The sequence below is a fragment of the Rhinoraja longicauda genome, chromosome 15, assembly GCF_053455715.1.
Source record: "Rhinoraja longicauda isolate Sanriku21f chromosome 15, sRhiLon1.1, whole genome shotgun sequence".
In the NCBI taxonomy this organism is placed as follows: Eukaryota; Metazoa; Chordata; class Chondrichthyes; order Rajiformes; family Arhynchobatidae; genus Rhinoraja; species Rhinoraja longicauda.
The window spans coordinates 4,489,928-4,514,743 of record NC_135967.1 but is presented as its reverse complement, the minus strand read 5'-3'; the positions used below and the strand labels follow the sequence as shown (position 1 = coordinate 4,514,743).

The following is a 24,816-nucleotide window of genomic DNA, read 5'->3' as shown; positions in this document are numbered from 1 at the left end:
CCAAATTTGAGGATGGATATTCTTGCTATTGAGGGCGTGCAGCGTAGGCTCACTAGGTTCATTCCCGGAATGACGGGACTGTCGTATGTTAAAAGACTGGAGCGACTAGGCTTGTGACTGGAATTTGGAAGGATGAGAGGGGATCTTATGGAAACATATAAGACTATTAAGGGGCTGGACACGTTAGAGGCAGGAAACAGGTTCCCAATTTTGGGGAGTCCAGAACTAGGGGGCCACAGTTTAAGAATAAGGAGTAGGCCATTTGGAACAGAGATGAGGAAAACTTTTTCAGTCAGAGTTGTAAATTTGTGGTTGCGCTGCACCATGGGAGGAAGGTCAGGCGCAGGGCACGCCTGGACGGGCACTGGTCCTTCGGGGGGGGGGGGGGGGGAGCGCATTTATTAAAGCTTATTAGGTAAATTGTTTTTAATAAGTAACAAACGTGGGTTTATTCAAACCACGGGGGAATTGTGAGTAGGGTCATGTCATGTACCATTTTGGCTGTGTAGAGGGCATGGTACACACATAAACATAAACACAAACAAACCGAGAGTTTTCATAATATATAGAAAGAATAGAATAGAAAGATGGAATAGAATAGAATAAGATAGATAGATAGATTTGTGGGCATTGCTCTCAAGATTTTTTATTCTCCATTCCTAATTGTCATTGAGAGGAAACTGCCCATTTGGAAATACTGCAGTCCATAGAGTAAGGATACTTCCACCAGTGAGAGATTCCATGATTTTGGTAGAAAAGGTATAACAGGATGTTATTTGACTTGAAGAATGACATGGAGGTGATATTCCCATTACAACTTTTGGCCTTGGGATTAGTTTAGAGATACAGCGCGGAAGCAGGCGCCTTCAGCCCACCGCGCCAACCAGCGATACCCGTATCCATTTGGGAGATGCCGAATGAGGATCCCTGGTACATTACTGTAATGGGCAGATAGAGTCAGGTGGATTGGGGGAGGGCGAAGAGATTGGCATTAATGAAGCAGCTGAAGATAGTTTAGCACACTACCCTAGGAAGTACTGCAACAATGTTATGAGGTTAAGATTGCCCTCAAACAACAACGAGTGGACAGTGGAGTATTTCTCCCAATTCCCAACAACTTCAGTTTTACTTGGACTGGAGGAACTGCACTCCATGGTCAACAAACACCAGTCACCCCAAGCCTTAACCATCATAGCCGGGGACTTCAACAAAGCCAACCTGAGGAAATCCCTCCCTAATTACCACCAATATGTCTCCTGCAGCACCAGAGGATTAAACACCCTTGACCAGTGCTATACCATTATGAAAGATGCCTATCGCTCCATATCTACTCCTACCTCAACAAGAACTTTGACCCATTACAATTTGCCTGCCGCCACAGCAGGTCAACAGAGGATGCAATCTCACTGGTTCTTCACTCCACTGGACCACTTGGACAATAAAAACACATACGTCAGGCTGTTGTTTATAGACTATAGCTTGGCGTTCAATACCATCATCCCTTCCAAGCTAGTTATCAAGCTTCTGGAACTGGACCTCCGCATCTCTCTGCTACTGGATCCTCAGCTTCCTCATCAACAGACCAGTCTTTTGGATTTGGCAACACTTCTTCCTCAATAACCGTCTGTAGGAGAGCACCTTAAGGCTGTGTGCTCAGCCCCCTGCTTTACTCAAGTGCACCTTGGAACTGCTACATTCAAAGGCTATACTACAAACTCCAAATAAGCTCTGAACTACTCATTGTATCTGGGACATATGACAATAGAGCGCTCTTGACTCTTTAATGCCAGACTCACTCAAATGCTACTTTGAAGTAAAGTGGATTTTTTCAAGAAATTGACTTTGGTTTGTGCTAGGAAACCAAGTAGTTTAGCAAAGTGCAATTGGGATTTTTGTGAGCAGGTTGTTGGTGAGAAAAGGTATTTATGTTATTGTCCACTTTCCTACGGATTGAAAGTGTGTTATCACGGTGATAATTTGATTTGTTCTGCTTTGTACGGGCAGGATATAACCAAGTTTTCCTCTTTATGGGGTGAGGGTTGTGACTGTAATGGTGTAATTTGGCCAGTTAGAACCACAAAGAAGGTACATCAATTATGTATATGTGTGGATTTTATCTTTATCACCCAGAAATCTTGATTTTCCTGTTCACTAGTTATGCAATAGTAACTTCATTGATGCTACTTGCTATTAAATATAACTACAGCAAATTGCTTGTTCAATAGCTTTTACCCTGACACTGACACATTCAATTGTTGAAAATTACAAAATTCATTTTCACGGTACATTGTGTAAAATCAAAAATATTCTCTGAATTAAATTCACAGCACGTGGAAGTATTGGCAGGTATATCACCTGCACAGTTTGCAGTAACCACTAAACTGGTCCTTGAGGAAGACAAAGAGACAAAGGAATGCATCATCCAAGTCCATCGAAATTTGGTACGAAAATTGAAACCGCATCAAGTAGATGGTAAGTAAATTTATTTGTAAATAATAGTTAATTAGAAATTTGTGTTTTATATGAAGTTCGAAGATCAGACATTGTCAGGCTGAGTTGTATTGGTTTATTATTGTCACATGCAGTGATAACAATGAAGAGCTTTCGTTTGTGTGCTATCTAATTAAATTAGCTAATAGAGTTTATTAATGCAATCAAGCCATACCCAAGTACAACAGGTAGAGCAACGAGAAAAAAATCACAGTTTAGAATATAATTTTCAGGATTGTAGCACTACAGTGCCAGAGAAAAAGTTCAGTGTTTGCATTGAGATAGATTGGAATATTGGGGGCACACCTTAGCTTATGGGAGAACCATTCTGAAATCTGATGAGAGGAGAAGCTGTTCTGGAGTCTGATGGTAGGTGCTTTCAAGCTTTTATATCTAGTGCCCAACAGGAACTGGTAAATAAATTTAATGTTTTGCATATAAAGTGGGTGATTAGATTCTGATGTGTGTATACTTCCTATATGTTAGCTGTGTATGTATGTATGTCCAATACTTTACTTGATCTTGAGAATGTCAGGGTATCTTCTGGATGGAAGAAGCAGCTGTGGTGTAGTTTCCTATAATAGTTGTGCTTGTTGGCTTCCTATAATAGTTGTGCTCAGATCTAGATGTTGCTATGAAATATTATATACACATGATGACTTGCAACAGTTGGTGCCTGCTTTACAGTGACAAACTTGCTTTGACTTTTAGGTGATGCAGGAAAACATGTAACTGTCGTGAGAGAAGGCCACCCATTTGAACTGCTTGGTAGAGATTTGCGTGTGCATCATTAGAACCATTCAGAACAGGTGGAATGAGTTGAAACTTAGAGCCTGTTCCAAAGCACTTGTAATTTGACATAATTGACTCGCAACTGAGTGCCTTGGGTTGTCCAATATTGCTCTTGACATTTCTTTGAAAAGCATTATATGGTTCCTTCCTTTTTTATGGCTGCAATGGGGATGTGACTAGCTGCATGATATTTTCTAAAATGCTATATTGACATGATACTGAAAGTTCTGAAGGCCCTTCAATAGTATAGCACACAGGGCGATGGTTAAAGAAGATATTTGGGCAAAGTGGCATCACAGAATATCACCATAAAATAAAATAAAATCCCAAAATGTTTTGTATATTGAAAGCAGAAGGAATCGAGGAAAAGTGGGGTTTATTAGAGATCAAGGAGGCAATCTGCAAGTGAAGCTAGAGCACGTGACAAGATCTTAAAATGAATACTTTTTCACTGTGGAGAATAATATTATAGTTGGAAATTTCATTTGGGAAGATGACTTTCGAAGGCATGTTAAAATTAAAAACAAAAGAGATATTAGATGTTCTAGTGGCTCTAAAGTTGGATGATTGATACAGACAGAAATTAGGTACCTGAAGACTTCAGATCATTCCCATGATATTGGTTTGGCTTGTTTTTAGTTTTTTCCACCTCTGGGAGTGGGACGTGCACTTTAGAACTGCTACATTCATATGACTATGTTCTCTGTCTCTTAACTACTCCCGTTCATTTAATTGATAAAATAGCAGAGCAAGTATAAGTTGTAGAAATATTGAGGCTGTATCAGATTGTATAGATTTTTATAATTAAAATTGCCTGTTTATGCAGGTGTGCAGTTCATGTGGGACTGCTGCTGTGAGTCGGTGAGCAAATCCTTAAAAGAGACAGGCTCAGGCTGCATATTGGCACATTGCATGGGACTTGGAAAGACACTGCAGGTAAGCAGAGTGTGCAAAGATAAAACTTTAACTGAGGAGGCCACTTGGTTGTTTGCCAGATTTCAGATTTTTTTTTAATAGTTTTAAAATCTTGGTGGAAGCACAGAATTTATAACAATGACATTCAAATGTAATCCAGATCTACAATTAAGCTATAGGTGCATGGCATCATGAGGTTCTTTAAATCTGTCTTTTACAAAAGGCTCGTAACAGCTGGACACCACCTTGCAGCCAAATTTGAGTCTGCTTAATGAATAATATTTTTGAATGTTGTAATTATGCGCTGAAACAGAGTGCATTCAGTCATTCCAGTATTGATATTACTGTATGATGCTTAACTTAATGTATGATGAATATGAAATCATAAAACAAAATGCTGGGAAAAATCAGCAGGTCAGGCATGAAGAGGGAAACAGTTAATGTTTTGGATCAATGGTCTTTTCTAATTGAACTGATGTAATAACTCTGGTAATTTCTCTGCATCACTGCCAGAACTGATGAGCATTTCCAGCATTTTGTTTTTCAGTGGATTTATAGCTTTTACTGTATTTGACTTTTATTGTTCCATCAAAGTATATGTGTAGAACTGTGCTTGCGTTACTTGGTGTAGTTTTCAAGGGGGAGCAGTAAAGGACAGCAACAAAGAAGATCTAGTATTTATTGCAAAATTATAGCAATTAATTTCATACCCGTTATGGATTTAAATATCTAGCCAATTAAATAAAGGTTTCAATACTGGGTCGCCTGAATACAGTACACATGAGGCAGAACGGTACTATTAATACAAACTCAATTTTCTTTAGAAGTCATATCAGCCAGGTTTATTCAGAACAAACATGCATTCGTTTCTGTTATTTTAAAGTACTTGAAAGAAAAACTGGTTAAAATCGTTATGAATTACACCGACTTTCTAAAATGTTTTTTCATGTCTTACTTACAGGTTGTGACTTTTTTGCACACCATGCTGTTGGCTGATAAACTTGAATTCAGTACTGCTTTAATTGTTTGCCCACTTAACACTGTTCTTAATTGGATCAATGAATTTTCAAAATGGCAGGAAGGACTGAACGATGATGAGTGCTTAGAGGTATTTATTTACCTTTCTTTAGCTTTGAGCTTTCATTTGGTGATATTTTGCAGTTTTTTATTGCATTTGATTTAAAATATAAAACTTTTTTGAATTAACTTTATTTTCTCTCGTTAGTAATAATCACATAAACAGTAACTTGGATGCACAAGAGATCATATTTTGAAACAACTAGTATGACAACACTTGATTTATAAATCTAAATAGATTTTAAAATAGTGCAATTGTGAAGCGATTCTAATATTATATACCAATGCGAATCAGTTCAGTTGTCTCAACCAACTGTTTATTAGTTTCCTGCCCTCGCGTCTCTTTCCAAAATCCCCAGATTAATCATCCTCCACTTTGCTTTATTCTTCTTCCGATCGGTTTTCACAGTTTTCAACATTCATGCAATCGGCCACCTTTGTTGTATTCCATTCTGCAGGTGGAGAATAAACATTGAGTAACATCACGCCTTCCCAAATAAACCAGTTATCAAAATTTGAATTGCATTTGTAATAGACAACCAAGATACCATATTATATAATTATTATATGGTATCTTGGTTGTCTATTACAAATGCAATTCAAATTTTGATAACTGGTTTATTTGGGAAGGCGTGATGTTACCTTTTAATAGTTTACTGTAAACTTTAATGGGCATTCATTATACAGGGTAGAATTGGGCCTTCCGACCCAAATGGTCTGTATTGCATTTATTCTTCACGCTAGTTCATTCTCTTTCCACCCATGTTGTGTCAGACATTCCCATCATTATCTTTTTACCCCTCATTCATTTGTTTAGTTTCTTTTTAATGCCATCTATTTCCTCCTTTGGTAGTAAATTTTATGCTTTAACTACTCGGGAACATTTTTTTTCATTTCCCTGCTCCGTTTATTTTATAGTTACTTTGTATTTCAGGAGTCTCCAATAAATGAAAACATTCTCTCTCTATCTCCCTCTCCAATCCATTCATAACTAACTTGCTGCGTTACTCCAGCTTTTTGTGTCTATCTTAAGTTTACTTATTTGGTTCAACTATTTTGCAGAAGTTAAGTTTTTGTATCAACTTCAGATTATTTGTTTTGCGATTTCTTTCATATTGGCAGTTCAAAGGGCTTTAACATTTAGCTATTTCAGTAGTTAGGGAAAGTAATTGTGCCGTGATGATATACTGTTGTTAGATGACCTTCATTTTCATTGAACAAGTGAACAATTAATTTGCTGGGTTCTTTGGGGTAACAAGAAATCCTATAAACCACCATTCATATAATTCAGAACAAAGGGATTCAGATTATTAAAGAGACAATATTGTTTCCTGAACCTTGCGTATAATCCCAATATGTGGAGAGCAAAAACTAGCAGATGCTTGTAAAGCTTTAGACAACTACCAAATGAAAAAGCGCAATGTGCTGCAATAACTCAGCAGGTCAGGCAGCATCTCTGGAGGACATAGATAGGTGACGTTTTGGGTTGGGACACTTCCTCAGACTGATGGTAGGGAGGAGAAATCTGGTAAAGAAATGGGGGAAGGGAACTAGATGGGTAACCAACTGATGTCCCCCGAGAAGATTTAGTACTATTGAGTAACAAAATTATTCAGACCATTTCACTGTTTAATTCATTTACTTTGAGTGAAGAAAGGTAGTGTTCAGGATTGTTATTAGTCAGTTATCATACAGATCTCTATGTAAACTCTACAGATATCCCATTGCAACTAGTCCTTTATTCTTGCATGAAAATTAATCAACATTTATTACGTATCATTGACCCATCACTCAATTGCTTTAACTATAACATATAAAAATAATGCAATCTCATATATTGCTGCTGCTTATTTCCTGCTTTGACTGCAAATTTGAGTTTTGAATGATTCAGTGAACTTTTGTCTGCAATATTAAATTAAGCATGTACTTGTTCTGGATGGATTTAAGATGAGATTCATCACCATATTACTTTTAGAGGAATCATTTCTGTCATGAAGATAAACTGAATAGGCTGGATTTGTATTGTTTGGAACCAAGGATGAAGGGTGAACTGATTGAAGTGTACAATTGTATTAGGGGCATAGATAGGGTAATGGTGGGAAACCGTTCCCTGTAGTAGTGTCTGACCAGAGGGGTTTAGGTTAAAGGGTAAATGATTCAGAGGGAATTTTTCACCAAGAGGGTGATTGAAATCCTGAATCCACTGCCTGGGGTTATGTGGTGGAGAGACACATTCTCACAATATTTAGAAAATGTTCAGAAGATCACTTGAAATGCTGAGGCATAGATTGTGGGTCAAGTGGTGCCAGAGACCCGGGTTCGATCCTGACTATGGGTGCTTGTCTGTATGGAGTTTGTACATTCTCCCCATGACCTGCATGGGGTTTTCCATGATCTCCGGTTTCCTCCCACACTCCAGAGATGTACAGGTTTGTACACTAATTGGCTTAGTATAATTGTAAATTGTCCCTTGCCTTGCCAACAGTCTGTCTGTCCCTTTCTTCTTTGTTGTTTTTTTAGTATGTGTTAAATGTATGTTTATAGTGTTCTTGAGCTTGTTTCCTATGGGGGAGAGGGTTGGGGGAAACTTTTTCTAATCTCTTACCTCCACGGAGATGCGTTTTTTTTTTCCCCGTATCGAATCTCCATCTGCACTGCGGCCTGACATCGAGGAGTTGGCGGCCTTTGCTGGAGACCGATTTCGGGAGCTCCACCGCAGGGAGCCTATGGGACTTTAACATCGCGGAGCCCGCGATCCCTTTGCCAGTGATCAAACTCTGAGCTCCACCGCGGGTGCCTGTGGACTTTAACATCATGGAGCTTGCGGTGTCTGGTCAGAGACCGGCTTCGGGAACTCCAAGCTGCAGGAGCTTCGACTGCCCCGATGCGGGAGCTTCGATCGCCCCGGTGGAAAGTTTGACTGCTCCGACCGTGATAAAAAAATGAGGGAAGAAGATTAGACTTTATTGCCTTCCATTACAGTGAGGAATATGGGGAATCCACTGTGGTTGATGTTTATGTTAACTTTTATGTGTGTCTTGTTGTTTTTTTAGTATGGCTGTATGGTAATTCGCATATCACTGTACCTTAATTGGTACACGTGGCAATAAAACACCTTTGAAACCTTGTCTGCATAGGATAGTGTTAGTGTGCGGAGATCGATGTTCGGCATGGACTCGGTGAGCCGAAAGGCCTGTTTCTGTGCTGTATCTCTAAACTTAAAAAAAAAAGAAAGTGCTGGGAAATGGGATTAGTGAGACTATTTCTTCCCAGCTGTAATCAGGTAACTGAAACATCCCATCACCATCTAGATGGCGGTCTTGACCGACCATCTACCTCATTGGAGACCGTCAGGCTACCTTTAATCGCACTTCGCTACGCTTTAACTTGCACTAAACGCTATTCCCTTTATCCTGTATCTGTTCCCGGTGGGCTGCTTGAGTGGGCTGCTTGATTGTAATCCTGTACAGTCTTTCCGCTGACTGGAATGCATGCAATAGTAAAGCTTTTAACTGTACCTCGATACATGTGACAATAAACTAAGCTGAACTAGTGAACTGACGGAGGACCTGTTTCTGTATGACATTCGATAAACTTGTTTTATTGTATAGGCATGTATTTAAAACATTCAATGGGTAAAATTACTCTACTGGGAACACCTGCTACGGTGTGCAAATATGAATATTGTCATACGGTAATTGCAGTTAGAGAATGTCCTGAACTATTGATTTATTGAGGTAAATCAGTAATTCCTAATATCAGAGGGTCTGCTATTCAACACGAGATATAGCAAAACAGATATTGCATGATAACGAAAAGATATTCTTGAACATCTGGGAAATTTCGGTTTGTCATCACAATTATTATGGTAACTTGCCATTTTATAATGTTCTACACATCAAAATTGTGCTTTGGTATAATATCCTATGTATTTTGTATATTAAGAATCTATTTTAGAATATGTACTTCATTGTTACAAAATATATTTTGAGAATATGTGTACACATCATTATTTAAATTCTTGAAACTTCTGGAATTTGACAGACTTCAGCAACTTCTGTTGTTTTCCCTCCTCAAGGTAACTGAATTGGCGACAGTTAAACGCCCTCAGGAGAGATCGTACCTTCTTGAAAGATGGGTGGAGGATGGAGGTGTCATGGTTTTAGGTTATGAAATGTATCGTAATCTTGCACAAGGCAGAAATGTGAAAAGTAGGAAGATGAAAGAAATATTCCAGAAGACTTTAGTAAGCCCTGGTGAGATATATTTTAATGATTTATTGCTCTTCGAATAAGTTTTGATAACATTCCAATTTTTCAATTGCATGTTGGCAGTACTGTGCAAATCCATATTGTACAACAACACTAGGATGAGCATTTGGCTGATTAATGGTCGAGCCTGGGCCGTCATTCATTTAGATCATAGCTGACTTAACTCCATGTGCTTTTTCATGATATTCCTCACTACCTTTGGTTTACAATTATCTCCCACTTTGATTTTTAATAAATAATTAACGTTTTATCAGCCGCTGTTTGTTGAAGACTGTCATACTTTCCATCCCTCCCTGTAGGTGTACTTAATTGGAATTTTTAGCTTATCAAATTAATAAGCCATATAGCATGACCTCCAATTCGAATGCTTCTTTGCCGTGCAGTTCCCAGAAATGTGCTCTGGACTATATGTGTGGAGCAGCATGGGGTTTGTGTAGCTGCGGCGTAAATCAATCCTGGTTTGATATGATGACTTTCTATTAACTTTTGATTAATTTCTATAACTGTCCTTGATCTCTTTATGTCCTGTGTACATAGGTACTACCTCCACGCCACCACAAAGACTCTTCCACTGCATTCGCTTGCTTTTGTTATTTGAAAAGTACTCTGTTTAGGATAGAGGGTTGTAAATTTTTGGAGTCCACTAACTCAGTGCAAGTGGAAGTTCCATTCATTGACTAGAAAGATGTTTATACACAAATATCACATATTGATTTATACACACATATTACATACACATTATACACACATATTATGGATTTGAATTATACACACATAATGGATTTGAAATGGTTTCAAGTACAGTTGTTAATTTATTCAATGGTCAGGTGGTATTGAAGGACCATGTGAGATCCTTGCATCGTTATATTCTTGAAGACTTATTGAAGGTCAGCGCAAGTTAAAATGCTTTATTTTGTTAAGTTTAAAAAAGATACATCCAGTGGACAATATATTTTAAATTGCCAACATCATTGGAGCAATCTAATGAAAAAGAAAAATTAGGTTTTTGAGACCAACAACAGAACAGTTTTGGATTAATGTTTATTATTTCAATACTTATTAATACCTCCTATACTCTGACTCTAAATGGTCTGTAATTCGTCCAACAACTGTGGTGCCATCAGTGAATTTAAAGATGGACCCAGGCATGGGTATGGAGTGAGTAGTGCAGGGGCTGAGCATACAGCCTTGAGGTGCTCTTGTGCTGATGGTTAGTGAGGAGGAAGTGTTTCTGCCAATTCGTACCAATTGTGTTCTGTTGATGAGTTCCCTGACTATGGTAACAGGTTTGGAGGAGATTATGGTATTAAACGCCAAGCTGTAGTCTATGAACAGCCTGATGTATGTGTTCCCATTGTCCAAGTGGACCACTGAGAAATCGCATCCTCCATTGATCTATTGTGGCGATAGGCAAATTGGAATGGGTCGAGGTTCTTGTGTTCGTTAATATGCACCATAACCAACCTCTCAATGCACTTCACCACGGACACTAGTGCCACCAATCAATAGTCATTGAAGCACATCACATTACTTTACTTGGGACCTGTATTATAGATGCCCTTTTAAAACAGGTGACAACTTCAGACCTCATTAATGAGAGGTTGAAGATATCCACAAAAACTCCAACCATTAGGTCCACACAGGTTTTGAGAACATGACTAATTATACCATCAGGTCCAGCCACTTTCCGAGGGTTCACCGTCCTGGAGGATCTGATGTAGCCTCAGTAACTGCGATTGTAATACCATCAAGCTACGGGGGCTTGAGAATGCACATCAGTGTCCTCCCTGTCGTAGTGTGTAGAACATATTGAGCTCGTCTGGGAGTGATGCCTTGCTGTCGCTTGACCGGCCCCCTAGTTTTGCCTTGTAGGAAGTGATAGCATGTAAGCCCTGACAGCCGTCGAACGTCAGTCTCATCCTCCAGTTTAGCGAAAGTCCCTTTTAACCTTTTTGATGGCCTTATTAAAGTAGTTTCTAAATTTCGTATGAATGTGTAGCCAGACTTGAATGCCCGAGATCTGGTCCTCAGAGAATTGCTCAAAATCAAGACCTCCTGGTTCATTCTGGTGGGGGAGCACTTGGATGGTTTTCATGGGAACACACCTCCCCACGTTTCCTTATGAAGTAACTAACAACGTGTGTATTTGTTATGGTTCGTTTCCGAGTCCTTGAATATCACCCAATCTACTTCAAGCCGTCATGTGGTTGTTCCACTGCTTCCCCTGACTAACTCTGTGCGGTCTTCACCACTGGGTGAGTTCTTCAACCGCTGCCTGTGCGCAGGAAGAAGGAGCACAGCCAAGTGGTCCAATTTACCAAAGTATCGTGCGGGTTGGAGCAATAGGCATATCTGATGGTGGAACAGCAGTGGTCGAGGGTGTTTGATCCTCTGGTGCTGCAGGACACGTGCTGGTTTGTGAGTGACCTCTTCAAGCTGGCTTTGTCGAAGTCTCCAGTTATGAAAGGAAAGACGTTGGGGTATGCTGTCTGGTTTTTGTTGACCACAACCTGGAGCCCCACCAGTGTGAGATGAACGTCTATCTGGGGTGGCAGGAGGTTAAGGGGCGGCACTTCATTGCCAGGTGTTCCATTTGTGGAGAGCAGGAGTTGGACAGGACTGCTACATCTAAGCACCAAGAGGAGTTTACCATGAGGTAGACACCATTGCTTCTTCCTTCCCCCGATGCCTCTGATCTGTCCATGCAATGAGTGGAGGAACCTTCAGGTTCGAGGGCTGAGTTTGAGTTGCTGGGGGTGAGCCATGTCTCTGAAACAAAACACACTCTCGCCTCCCTTTGATAAAGCAAACTTGCCATTAAGTCTTCAACATTTTTCTCAAGGGACTGAACATTGGCCAGTTTTGCTCGTGTGTCAGACGACGTTCTGCCATCGCTTTGCCACAGCCAGTGCCACATCTGTGCCTCTGCGGAGATCGTCCGCAGTGCATGCCTCTCTGCCGCAAGTCAGTCTGTGGGCCATTGTCTGTACCTCTCCACAGTTGCATTTGTCAGAGTCCGAGAAGTCCCACTTCAGGTTGAGTCTGCAACGTCCCACTCCAGTGCGGAGGCGGTTTAGGCCTTTCCAGGTAGTATAAGGCAGGTGGTCTCCCGGTGCCATCTGTTGTTTGGTTTTGGTACCTGGCACGGTTGGCTCTAGTTCCATGAAGCTGTTCCGACTCTTCAAGTGTTTCTTGGCGTGTTGGTGATTGTGCAAGGGATGACGGGGGTCTGTGTCCGCATTGAAGCGTTCTACTGCAGGTGCCCTATCACGTCTTAGAGATGATTCTTCATTGCCAGCCAGCTCGTACAGATGTTCAATCTTTGTCGGCTTCAGGCATCCTGTGATTTTCCTGCAGGCAGTGTTTAATGCAGAGTCCACCTTGCGTGCATGTTTAGAGCCACTCCAGACAGGGCTTGCATATTCTGCCACTGAGAAACAGAGTGCCACGGCTGCAGTGCGGATTGTTGTTGGGTCACTTCCAAATGAGCTGTTTGCCAGTTTTTCGATGACATTCTTGCGAGTGTTGACCCATGCCTTGGTTTTGTCAACATGATGGCGATATGATAATGTACGATCGAGGACCATACCTAGGTACTTTGGGGCTTTGCAGTGTTCCAACTGGACATCATTCCATCGCACCTACCGTTGACGTTTCGCATCCCGGTTCCGGTGGTGGAAAGCTCTGCTTTGCGTTTTTGTTGGATTTGGACGCAGGGAATTCTGTTGGTAGTATGTTGTCATATTCTGCAGAGCAGCCTTAGTACGGTCTCAATCTGGCTGAAGTCTGAAGATTGCGTTACGATGCATAAGTCATCGGCATACAGAAACTACCTAGTTTTCGGGGTTTGTGTAGGAAAATAACTGCAGATGCTGGTACAAATCGAAGGCATCACAAAAAGCTGGAGTAGCTCAGCGGGCCAGGCAGCATCTCAGGAGAGAAGGAATGGGTGATGTTTCGGGTCGAGACCTTCAGACTGATGTCAGGGGAGGGGGCGGACAAAGAAAGGATGTAGTTGGAGGCAGGAAGACAGTGGAAGAACTGGGAAGGGGGAGGGGAAAGAGGGGGACAGTGGTTTTTGGGGTGCTGGGTTGGTCATTGGTGTATATATTGAACAACATTGGGGTAAGGACACTGCCTTGTGGTAGACCATTCTTTTGGCGTCCTCAACGGCTGTTCTGACAATTCAGGCATACGAAGAAGCGGCGGTTCTACATCATTGTCATGATGAACTGGACAAGATGAGAGTCCTGTAGTGTTTGTTGCAGTTTGGCTTTCATGGTACGATAGTTTACAGTATCTCATGCTGCGGACAAGTCTACGAATGCTGCACCTGTGATCAGCTTCCCTCGAAGCCAACTTCAATGTCCAGTTGAAGGTGGGTGGGGGGGGGGGGAGTAATCCCCTGCCGTTCAGTCTTGCCGTTCAGTAATCCCCTGCCAGCCAGTCACATTTCTGGGCACAATGGAGGCTTCCTCAGTGTTTCCTGGCACTGTATTGACAATGATTCTCTGTGGCTGCCTTGCCACAGGGGATTCCCTTGCAATTGGCAGCTCCTTTGTTGGCAGGACATCGCAATAGTGCTAATCCATTTAAATGGACAGCAGCTTGTCAGTTACAGCACTGATTTCTGCTGTTTCTTTTATCTAAAAAATTCAGAACTGCTGTATTTGATGCTTTGCAAAATGTCGCCACAGAATGGCGCTATTTTAAATTATCCCTCAGTTTTCCTCACATTTATCCCTCGTTTTTCTACAGCAGATTATTGTTATTTACTGGAGGATAGTTACAAGATGGCTACTGCTCATACATTCCAGGAATGCTTACATTACAAAAAATGAAGTACTGAATTGGCTATAAAGTGCTTTCGAAAGTTATTTCTGGAAAAAAAAGAAAGATTCCATAAATGTCAATTTGTCTTTCACAAGCTCTGATTAATAAAGTTCAAGAAAGTTATTCCTTTTGATATGTTGACATGAAAATTGTTACGACAATTTCAATTTAGTCGATATTTGACAAATCTTTTCCAGTCAATGAATCATAGATACTAAACCATAAAAAATCTTTGTTTCAGTTGTGTAAATCTGCTCTCCATGTTTCATGAACCACATTTTTTTCAGTAATAAAAACGTTAACCTCTAGTTTCATGTAGAATTGATAGTTTATCATAAATCTAGTGTTGTGCAGAGTTGGTTAGTACCATGTATTTCTAATTTGAATAGTCTCTGAATTTTCTCAGCTGTAAAATTTGACTTTCTGTATTATGCAGTATGTCTCCGATTTTCTTCAATGCCAAACCCCATAGATTAAGAGATTGCACTATATATCTCCTCACTTTCCTTAGCTACACATCTGAGATGCAATTGTTCTTACCTGATTTCTTGGAAATTGAGAAGAGAAAGTTTGACAAAACAAACTACAATAGGCTGGAAAATATCATGATATAAACATTAAAATATTGAACACGTTATCCAACTTTGCTTGCCAGTGGCTTTAGTGGAGAAGCATGTAAACATCATTTGATAATTCCAAATGGTTGCCAGATTGCAGTGACATTTGTAATGACCTCCATCTCCAAAAAGTTGAAAAGTCAGCTGGTTCTTATCTTGGGTTCTGACTTTTTCAAAAGAAGGTCTGCTTTTCTTTTAGCCCTGAAACGTTTTGAACACTTAACTAATTGGTCTGTTTAAACTTGATTGCTGTGATTGCTTTTTTCTGCACTGACCGACCGCATGGCTGTTAGATAAAGGTCTATCTTTGATGGAATGATAGATTTTAATTTTATTTTACTTTCCATCCCCATCCTTGTTATCCCAAAATATGCATATATATTTTTATTTTATTTCAATATCTTACGTAACAGACCAATAATGTAGTTAGGTTTTTTAGTCAGTGCGGAAACAGGCCCTTCGGCCCACCTAGTCCGTGCCGTCCAGCGATCCCCGCACATTAACACTATCCTGCACACACTAGGGCCAATTTATACCTACACCAGGCCAATTAAATTACATACCTGTATGTCTTTGGAGTGTGGGAGGAAACCAAAGATCTCGGAGAAAGCCCACACGGTCGTGGGGAGAACGTACAAACTCCGTACAGACAGCACCTGTAGTCGAGATCGAACCCGGGTCTCCGGTGCTGTAAGGCAACAACTTTACTGCTGTGCCACCGTGCTGCCCCTTGCTCAGTGAATTGCAATGCCTGAAATTTATTAAAGTAATTGAAAATGTAGGATTCCCTCACAATCTCCTGTGCCCACTCCACCCAAGGCTAAGTTTCATCTTAACAACTTGTAAGGAGATGTTAGACACAAAATGCTGGAGTAACTCAGCGGGACAGAAAGCATCTCTGGAGAGAAGGAATGGGTGGCGTTTCGGATCAAGACCCTTCTGCAGTTCTTTCCTACATACAGTGCCCTCCATAATGTTTGGGACAAAGACCGATCATTTATTTATTTCCCTCTGTACCCCACAATTTGAGATTTGTAATAGAAAAAAAATCACATGTGGTTTGTCAGATTTTAATAAAGGCCATTTTTATACATTTTGGTTTCACCAGGTAGAAATTACAGCAGTGTTTATACATAGTCCCCCCATTGTAGGGCACCATAATGTTTGGGACACAGCAATGTCATGTAAATGAAAGTAGTCACGTTTAGTATTTTGTTGCATATCCTTTGCATGCAATGCCTGCTTGAAATCTGCGATTCATGGACATTACTAGTTGCTTGGTGTCTTTGGTGATGCTCTGCCAGGCCTGTATTGTAGCCATCTTTAGCTTATGCTTGTTTTGGGGGCTAGTCCCCTTCAGTTTTCCCTTCAGCATATAAAAGGCATGTTCAATTGGGTTCAGATCAGGTGATTGACTTAGCCACTCAAGAATTGACCATTTTTTAGCTTTGAAAAACTCCTTTGTTGCTTTAGCAGTATGTTTGGGATCAATGTCTTACTATAGAATGAACCGCCGGCCAAAAAGTTTTGAGGCATTTGTTTGAACTTGAGCAGATAGGATGTGTCTGTACACTTCAGAATTCATTATGCTACTACCACAGTTGTATCATCAATGAAAATAAGTGAGCCAGTACCTTCAGCAGCCATACATGCCCAGGCCATAACACCCCCACCACTGTGTTTCACAGATGAGGTGGTATGCTTTGGATCTTGGGCAGTTCCTTCTCTCCTCCATACTTTGCTCTTGCCATCACTCTAATATAAGTTAATCTTCATCTCACCTGTCCTCGAGACCTTTTTCCTGAACTGTGGTTCTCTTTCAAGTACTTCTTGGCAAACTGTAACCTGGCCATCCTAACCAGTGGTTTGCTTCTGGCAGTGTAGCTTCTGTATTTCTGTTCATGAAGTCTTCTGCGGACAGTGGTCATTGACAAATCCACTCCTGAAGAATGTTTCTGATCTGTCGGACAGCTGTTTGGGGATGTTTCTTTATTATAGAGGGCATGCAGCATAGGTTTACTAGGTTAATACCCGGAATGGCGGGACTGTCATATGTTGAAAGACTGGAGCGACTAGGCTTGTATACACTGGAATTTAGAAGGATGAGAGGAGATCTTATCGAAACGTACAAGATTATTAAGGGGTTGGACACGTTAGAGGCAGGAAACATGTTCCCAATGTTGGGGGAGTCCAGAACAAGGGGCCACAGTTTAAGATTAAGGGGTAGGCCATTTAGAACTGAAATGAGGAAAAACTTTTTCAGTCAGAGAGTTGTGAATCTGTGGAATTCTCTGCCTCAGAAGGCAGTGGAGGCCAATTCTCTGAATGCATTCAAGAGAGAGCTAGATAGAGCTCTTAAAGATAGTGGAGTCAGGGGGTATGGGGAGAAGGCAGGAACGGGGTACTGATTGAGAATGATCAGCCATGATCACATTGAATGGTGGTGCTGGCTCGTAGGGCCGAATGGCCTCCTCCTGTTGTCTATTGTCCCTAACAGTTTTATTCTTGTTTCTGTCTCATAATGGCTTCTTTGAATTTCATTGACACAACTTTGGTCCTCATGTTGATAAACAGCAATAAAGGTTTCCAAAGGTGATGGAAAGACTGGAGGAAAGTCTGGGTGCTGAGAACTCTCTTATACCTGCATGAAGGAGGCATTTAAATACACCTGAGCAATTACAAACACCTGTGAAGTCATGTGTCCCAAACATTATGGTGCCCTGAAATAGGAGGACTATTTATAAACACAGCTGTAATTTCTACATGGTGAAACCAAAATGTATAAAAATGGCCTTTATTAAAATCTGACAATGTGACTTTAACCACATGTGATTTTTTTCTATTACAAATCTCAAATTGTGGAGTACAGAGGCAAATAAATAAATGATGGGTCTTTGTCCCAAACATTATGGAGGGCACTGTATAAGGAGATGTCAGTTCATTTCACCTAAGAGAATGGAACCACCGGATTTCAAAGTTGTTAATTTTCTCTCCAGTAAATGTTTAGTCTAATTTAGAGTTCTGCTTACTATATTACCTACCAGTGCCGATGTGAAGAGCTTTGAGGATTTTGGGTTCCTGTTGAAAAATAAGCATACAGACAGGCAAAAAGTAATTTTTGATCACGATAATTTGACATCAAAACTTGATTGGATGAAATCTAATATTCCTTTCTTTAAGAAGGGCAGCAGTGAAAAGCCAGATACAGGTTGTACACAGTTTAACAACGCCTGACTTGTGTGTCGCCCTAACCTGCCAGCATGCTTATGGGAGACGGGCAGAATGGATTTGCTGGCTGCAATGGGACTGTTCTGTACATCAAACCAAGGAAGAATACATTCTCGTAAACACATTGACAGTTTGTGAATCCCAATTAGGGACGTGCTGTTCTCGCCATCAGCAGTGTCCTTTTTGAAACCATTAATAGCATTTAAATGCTTGCCTGCAGTAAAATCTTTTAAAAGAACATTGAATAGTCCAAGATCAGCTTGGACTAAATTTGTTGACATCAGTTTTATTAAGTACTAGACCAAGTGGACCCGTTGGGCCCAAACCTCTCCTGCATTGGTGCAGCACCCTCTCCCCTTCCCCCCTTCCACTCTCCCCCCTCCCACTCTCCACCCTCCCTCACTCCACCCTCCTTCCCCTCCCCGCACTCCATCCCCCTCAACCCCCCTTGTCCTCCCCCCTCCCTCCCTAGGAGATAGATTTAAACTTTAAAATGTGAATATCTTTAAAAATATAACATCGATTTCAATGAAACTTCTTCCATTAGCACCAATGGGATGACGGTGAGTAAGTTGGGCCTAAAATTGTTGCGCTATCGTATACCGTTTTGGCTGTAGTTCTGGAACAAACAAACTAACAAAGTTTTAGTATATAGATAGCAAAACGAGATTTTAAAATGCTTCTCCAGACCATCTATTCCTATTGGATAACCCATCTCTCCAGGTATCTCCCATATAGGGACTTGATTCATAGCTGCACATCCAAATTGCTTGGGGTTACAAACAGTTCTCAGGATCAGACGCCTGCTGTGACCCAAGTAGCACCTGTAACCATGAGTTGTTGAACTTTGTGCCAGCGCGGCTCACTGGGTTTTGTCCTACCCCAATCTCTGTTCTAGCTTTCTCCCACTACTAGCTCGGAGACAATTGAAATTTCAATCCAAGTTCTTCAAGGAGTGATGTCAAAGATTTCAATTCGCAGTTTGGAATTCTCTTCCTCAAAAGAAATTTACTAATAGGCCATTTATTAATTTTACATTATAGCTTGCTTTTAATCTTGCACATTGGGAAATTAGAGCAAAGGCTGAAGCATGGGAAAGGCAAATCAGACTTGGCCTCATTAAATTGTGAAATGAGCTCAAGGTGGAAAATGGCCAATTACTATTTTGTGTCTTTTGTTTAAATAAATAATCATCATAATTATTTAAAGCTAATAAAGTGATATTTTATGGACAAAGTTCCCAATTGAATGCTTTGTCTATCTCAAGTTATAAAATATTAGTCAGCATGTTGTGTAGGAAGGAACTGCAGATGCTGTTTTTTACCGAAGATGCACACAAAATGCTGCAGTAACTCAGCGGGACAGGCAGCATGTCTGGAGAGAAGGAATGAGTGACGTTTTGGGTTGAGGTCTCTCCAGAAGGCTGCCTCGCCCACTGAGTTACTCCAGCATTTTGTATCTATAGTCAGTACGTTGATCTGGTTAAAATGGTCTCTGGTACTGTGGAGATAATGCTAATTTTCTATCAAATCTCTCATATTAATATGAGAGATTTGATAGAAAATTAGCATTATCTTCACAGTTGAATTAATATGAGAGATTTGATAGAAAATTAGCATTATCTCCACAGTACCAGAGACCATTTTAACCAGATCAACCAGAAACGGGAGGGAGATGTCAGAGATAGTCCAGGTATATTTAAGGGCAGGATGGAAATTGGAGGTGAAGTGTATGAAGTCAGTGAGTTCTGCATGGGTGCAAGAGGTAGCACCAATGCAGTCGTCGATGTAGCGGAGGTAGAGTTCGGGGATGGGGCCAGTGTACGTCTGGAACAGGGATTGTTCGACGTACCCGACAAAGAGGCAGGCGTAGCTAGGGCCCATGCGAGTGCCCATAGCTACGCCTCTGGTTTGGAGGAAGTGGGAGGAGTCAAAGGAGATGTCTATTACCTGGAGTGGACAGAGAGAGAGAGTGTGGTGGGGAGGGGGCAGAGATGTGTGCCACACAATGCACACTGCATGTTGATGCAAAGTAGCTGAGAAGCCATTTATTGCAAAAGTGCTGCATTAACGGTCATTGGCTTGATAGGCAATTATCAAAACCATTTGGAGAAGTGTTGCAAATGGGATCATGAGGGCGTCATGCCATTCATTTAGTTTTATTTTGGTGGGGTGGGGGACATGTAACCTTTCTTAAAATGTTTAATTTGAAATCTTGTAGTTAACCTGTCCACCGAAGACCATGGAAATGGCTGCTTGCTTACAAAGGGGTGCAACACATTGCCCCTTAGTGGCCAAAGCTTAAAATTACTTGAAAATTATGAAACTTTATGATATATCATAAAATTATGTATTAGGAACCATCTGCTTTTTCAAAACAGAATGCTACATTGTTAAATGGGGAGGGGGGGGTGGAAATTACCACAATCTAGAGGTTTGACATGAGAAAACTATACTTATTAAAAGTTTACAGAAATATTGTAACAATGTTTGTTAATGTTACATCTGTTAGCAACACGTTAAGCTGGAAAGGGTACAGAGATTTACAAGGATGTTGCCAGGACTCGGGGGCCCGAGCTACAGGGAGAGGTTGAGCACAGGATGGGTGATCTTATAGAAGTGTATTTGATCATGAGGGGATCAGATAGTCTTTTACCCTGAATAGGAGAATCAAGAACCAGAGTACATAGGTTTAAGGTGAGGGGAGGAAAGATTTAGATAAGTGAGGAAGGAATCTGAGGGTAACTTTTTTACAGAAAGGGTGGTGGGTGTATGGAACAACCTGCTGGAGGGGGTAGTTGAAGCAGGTACGATCACATCATTTAAAAGACATTTGGATGGTACATGGATTGCACAGGTTTGGAAGGATATGGGCCAAATACCGGCAGGTGGGATTAATGTGGATGGGGCATGGTGGTGGGCGTGGGCAACTTGGGCCGAAGGTAGGACTATGATGTTAATGGTTCACAAAATTGTTTTTAAACGTACATTAATGTTTATCAATTGCAATTATACATATTGTAGATTAATTATTAACGTATTTAGTTAAAAATGTTTAATTTGATTTCTTTACCAGAAGTATTATTGTATTTTTTAGCTCCAGTCCTATTCGAGGGCTAATTTGATATCATTTTTAATTAATAAATAAAACTGGAATTTAGCTACCTTAAAATAGTTTGGCATTGGCATTTAAGGTAGCTAAATAGTCAGTAAAATAATTGATGCAGCAAGGTTGTATCATAAATAGTTCTTAATGCTCTTGCATAATGTTTAGAATACAGAAACAAAGTTGCTGAAGCAGATGATATAGTTTGGAAATTCCATTACTGAAAATTTGCCTCACATTATATCAGTGATTTTAAATCTTGGGTCTAGGGTTTGTGAAAGTCTTTCAAATTATTTCAAATTACTTGATTTCTCCTCCAGGACCAGACTTTGTTGTCTGTGATGAAGGCCATATACTTAAAAATGAAGCTTCGGCAATATCAAAAGCAATGAATTCTATCGATACAAGAAGGAGGATTATTCTTACAGGGACACCATTACAAAACAATCTTGTTGAATGTAAGTGCATCTGTTTATCACTATTTTCTTCTGAATACATTAATATCTCTATAAATTACAGAGCCGTTTAAACGTTTATGTTAATGCTTTATGTTTTATATGATAAATTTAGCACGCAAATTAGTTAATCAGCCTAACTGATTCATGCCAGTGTTAATGTTGCAAGTAAACCTTCCCAAAATCTAACTCTTGGCATAACCATCTTTCTCCTCCAATTGTCCTTAAATCATCTGACACTGTGCTTAAAATAGATCTTGTACAGGTTGAACAGCAATTTTCCAGCCCCTAAAAATCCAGACTAAATTACCAGAGCTCAGTTGAAATTTCCCGAGTGGCCACAGATGGCATTGCAAGTGGGTCCGGATCTCTGGACAACATGGATAGGTGACATTTGGACCCTTCCTCGGATTGATTCAGTCAACTGTTACTACAGCACTTTGTGTCATTTCACTTTGAAACAAGGCGCCAATGCCACTGGTATACACCAGTGGCCCCTCCTTCACCAGTTCATGTAGCTGTTGCAGCTCATAATGTTGCCCCTGGGGATAGTGCTTTCTTCAGTGTGCCCCCATGAGCTTGGTCACAGTGGGGCTCTCACCTCTCATCTGCTGTTGCTTCCAAGCTAGAGTATGTCCACCGCTCCGGGGGAGAAGGAGGTGGTGGCAACGGTGGTAGATGGGGGAGCTGTGGAAGAGGGGGCAGCAGAGAGAGAAAGGTGGGGGGGTGGAAGCAGAGGGAAGGGGGCCCCCCCAACGAAAGTGCTATCCCCAGAGGCTATAACGTGAGATGCGTCGCCAGACCATGCGGTGGGTGAAGAAGGGCTCACACGTACACTTTGTGAGTTGGGGGTCGGGTCGGAAGCCGGGGCTCGAAACAGCTGGGTAGACGGTGGGAGCTTGCGAAGGGTCGATGGGTTATTCCGTTCTTATTCAGTTGACATTTTATATTTGTTTTATTTCATTTTCTGGCACCACGTGGTGCTTCAGAGACACAGAGGGGTGTCATTAGCGGGCTGGGGGTGTATTGTTTCATTATCACGTGACCTCTATTGGTTTCGAAAAACGGTTAATCCAGAAAGGCTCGGAACCGGGGATGCCAGAAAACAGGTGTTTAACCTGTACCAATTGTCAGAGTTCCACAGCTTGCTGTTGCAATTGGCGGCTGCTGCTGCAACATTTCACATAAATATTCACACTTACTGCATGCACAAATTCCATCCATCATTTTGTATTGGATGCATGTTGCATTTTTCAAAGGAAATATTCCATGTTAGAGTCATGGTTATACAGCTTAGAAATAGATCCTTCAGCCCAACACTTTCATGTCGACCAAGGTCCCATTAGCCTGCATTTATCTCTTTAAACCTGCCCTATCCATGTGTTAATTTAATTTTTTTGGACCTGGATTGAGGTGACATTTTACATTTGAATGAGGGGTGAGAAGAAAACATTTTTTTTGTTTTTGTTTAATGATTTTAATTATTGAAAATATGTTGGAGTGATTTTTGTTTGAATTCTTTAAGATGTTTAAATGTTTATAGCATTTTTCAAAGATTTGAAATGATTTTGTAGGTCAGGGTTAGGGATTGCTGGCTGTCAAAAACATCTGATGAGTTTCATGAGCAGGCATTACATCACTGAAACTGCTACTCAAGGCCTTAATTACTTATCTCCAGGACCACCTGAGACAGTAAGATTGGTCTTCTGAGGCAAGAAAAGCTGAATTGATAGTTGGGCTCAAGGTGCAGTTATGTCACTTGGAAGTCTGGTCTAAGTATTTGACATGTTTCTCCTGCAGATCATTGTATGGTGAATTTCATTAAAGAGAATCTTCTTGGCTCAATAAAAGAATTCAGAAACAGATTTATGAATCCGATTCAGAATGGGCAATGTGCAGACTCCACTTTAGTGGATGTAAGAGTAATGAAGAAACGTGCCCACATTTTGTATGAGATGTTAGCAGGTTGTGTGCAGGTAAGTGCTAAACATAATTGTTATTTCTTAAGTTACTAACCATATTCCAGTTTGGGTACAAATTGGCTAAGAACATAAATGAAATAAAGCAGAAGTAGGTTATCCAGCCCTATTGTGTTGCTTTGCCATTTAATAAGATTATGGCTAACGTTTTAGTTCAATGGCACTTTCTAGCAGCAACCCCAAATTTTTTGATTCTTTAAAAAAAACTTTCTCTTGAATATACTCTGACTGAGTCCTCACGGCCACCTTATGTAACTAAATCCAACGGTTCACTACCTTTTGGCTAAATAAAGTACTCCTGACCGTACTGATTGGTACCTTATTTCATGATTTCTGGTTCTAGACATCTCAATGAGGAGAAACATCAATTTTGTATTTATATTGCCACGCCCTGTAAAAAATCTTGTATATGTTTCAATAAGGGTATAGTCTGTGTAATCACTCGCGTGACAAATCTGTCATCTGATGAACCTTTGCTGCACTCTTATAAGTATATCCTTGGGTAAAGCGACCAGAATAGTGCATAATGTTCCAAATGCTGTCCCTGGGGCTGAGCCCCAGACAGGATCTGCAGTTGTTTGTGGCTCCTTGCAGACAGAATATAGGTAGTCTGCAAAACTGATATCAAATTTTGTTTGGTTTCTTCACTAAAGAAAACCACATTATATTTTGAAGAAATACAAATGAATAGCTGGTTCACTTAGCATGACTGGATCACTGGGTGGTAGGAAAGAAAGGGGTAAAAACAGGATTTGCAGTTGCATGCAAATTGCTACAAAGAGAGTGATCAGTGGGGTTGGTAGAGCAGACCAGGAAGTCACAAAGGGAATGGTTCTTTCATAATGCTGACGGGGCATCCTTGTGTTTCCGGCTGGCTATCACAAAAACATTTCCAATAGATTTGTTGAATATGATTCCCGTTTCATAAATCCAAGTGCCTTGTTACTTCGTTAACAATGAAGTCCAACATTTTGACTTCTACTGATATCAACCTTACTGGTTTGTAGTTTCCTGCTTCCCTTTTTTTTTTAAAGTAGTGAGACTACTTTCTTTC

The 24,816-nt window shown here is 40.6% G+C and overlaps 1 protein-coding gene across 6 annotated transcripts in view; it reads left to right on the top strand.

Moving 5' to 3' along the window:
• Positions 1–24,816, top strand: part of LOC144600488 (transcriptional regulator ATRX-like) — a 180,897-nt gene that overhangs the window by 88,158 nt on the left and 67,923 nt on the right. For all 6 annotated transcript variants that reach the window (XM_078412131.1, XM_078412132.1, XM_078412129.1 and 3 more), the window contains 6 exons: positions 2,328–2,472; positions 4,109–4,218; positions 5,159–5,305; positions 9,353–9,530; positions 21,649–21,786; positions 23,584–23,759. In XM_078412131.1, the coding sequence (XP_078268257.1) occupies positions 2,328–2,472; positions 4,109–4,218; positions 5,159–5,305; positions 9,353–9,530; positions 21,649–21,786; positions 23,584–23,759 (894 nt within the window). The remainder of the gene's footprint in view (positions 1–2,327; positions 2,473–4,108; positions 4,219–5,158; positions 5,306–9,352; positions 9,531–21,648; positions 21,787–23,583; positions 23,760–24,816) is intronic.